Genomic DNA, 834 nt, shown 5'->3' with positions numbered 1-834 from the left:
ATGGACACGGATATGGGGCCATGAGGACACATAGGCACAGATGGACGCGGGGACACACGAGAGGGGCTCTGGGGTCCCCGTAACTCCAGGGATCCTCCCTTAGGGCCCCACTTTGGGGTCAAAAAGTCGCATTTTGGGGTTAAAAAGCCGCATTTTGGGTTCAAAAAGCCGCATTTTGGGGTTTTTAGCAGCGCTCACCCCGATACGGAGACACCGCCTTAAAGGGGGGGAGGGGAGAGGGGAGGAAGGGGGCGGAAGTGCGTCACGGCTACTTCCGGTGAGCGGAGCGATTCAAGATGGCGGCGCTGGTGTTGAGGTGACTCCGAGCGGGCGGGGCCGGGTTCGGCCTTAGGCCTGGGGGGGCTGTAGGCCTTAATGGGGCACCAATACAGCCCCAAAACGGGGCAGGGGGCAGCCAAAGGTGCACCCCATAACCTTATAGGGGATAATGGGGGACCCCAAAAGCCCTGTCTGCAATGGGGGCACCCCAAAACCCTTATAGGATAGTTATAGGTGTACCCCAAACTCGCCCCCCCAGCACCAATACAGGGCAAGGAGCACCCATAGGTGCACCCTACAGCCCTATAGGGGATAATGGGGGACCCCAGAAGCCCTGTATGCAATGGGGGCACCCCAAAACCCTTATAGGACATCTAAAGGTACAGCCCAGCACCCTGCAGCCCCACTATGGCAGAGATAGGGGGACCCCAAAAGCCCCATCTGTAATAGGGACACCTGGAGTGCATCCCAAACCCTTATAGGACACCTATAGGTGCACCCCAAACACCCCCCCAGCCCCAATACAGGGCAAGGAGCACCCAAAGGTGGACCCTA

At 58.8% G+C, this 834-nt stretch overlaps 1 protein-coding gene across 1 annotated transcript in view; it reads left to right on the top strand.

The window, feature by feature from the left end:
- Nucleotides 1–228: 228 nt before the first annotated feature.
- Nucleotides 229–834, top strand: part of SDHC (succinate dehydrogenase complex subunit C) — a 14654-nt gene continuing 14048 nt past the window's right edge. Inside the window, exon 1 of the mRNA XM_015851121.2 lies at nt 229–316. Within this exon, the coding sequence (XP_015706607.1) occupies nt 297–316 (20 nt within the window). The 5' untranslated portion in view covers nt 229–296. The remainder of the gene's footprint in view (nt 317–834) is intronic.

The sequence above is a fragment of the Coturnix japonica genome, unplaced genomic scaffold (genome assembly GCF_001577835.2).
Source record: "Coturnix japonica isolate 7356 unplaced genomic scaffold, Coturnix japonica 2.1 chrUnrandom694, whole genome shotgun sequence".
In the NCBI taxonomy this organism is placed as follows: domain Eukaryota; kingdom Metazoa; phylum Chordata; class Aves; order Galliformes; family Phasianidae; genus Coturnix; species Coturnix japonica.
This window is presented reverse-complemented; position numbering and strand designations above follow the sequence as displayed.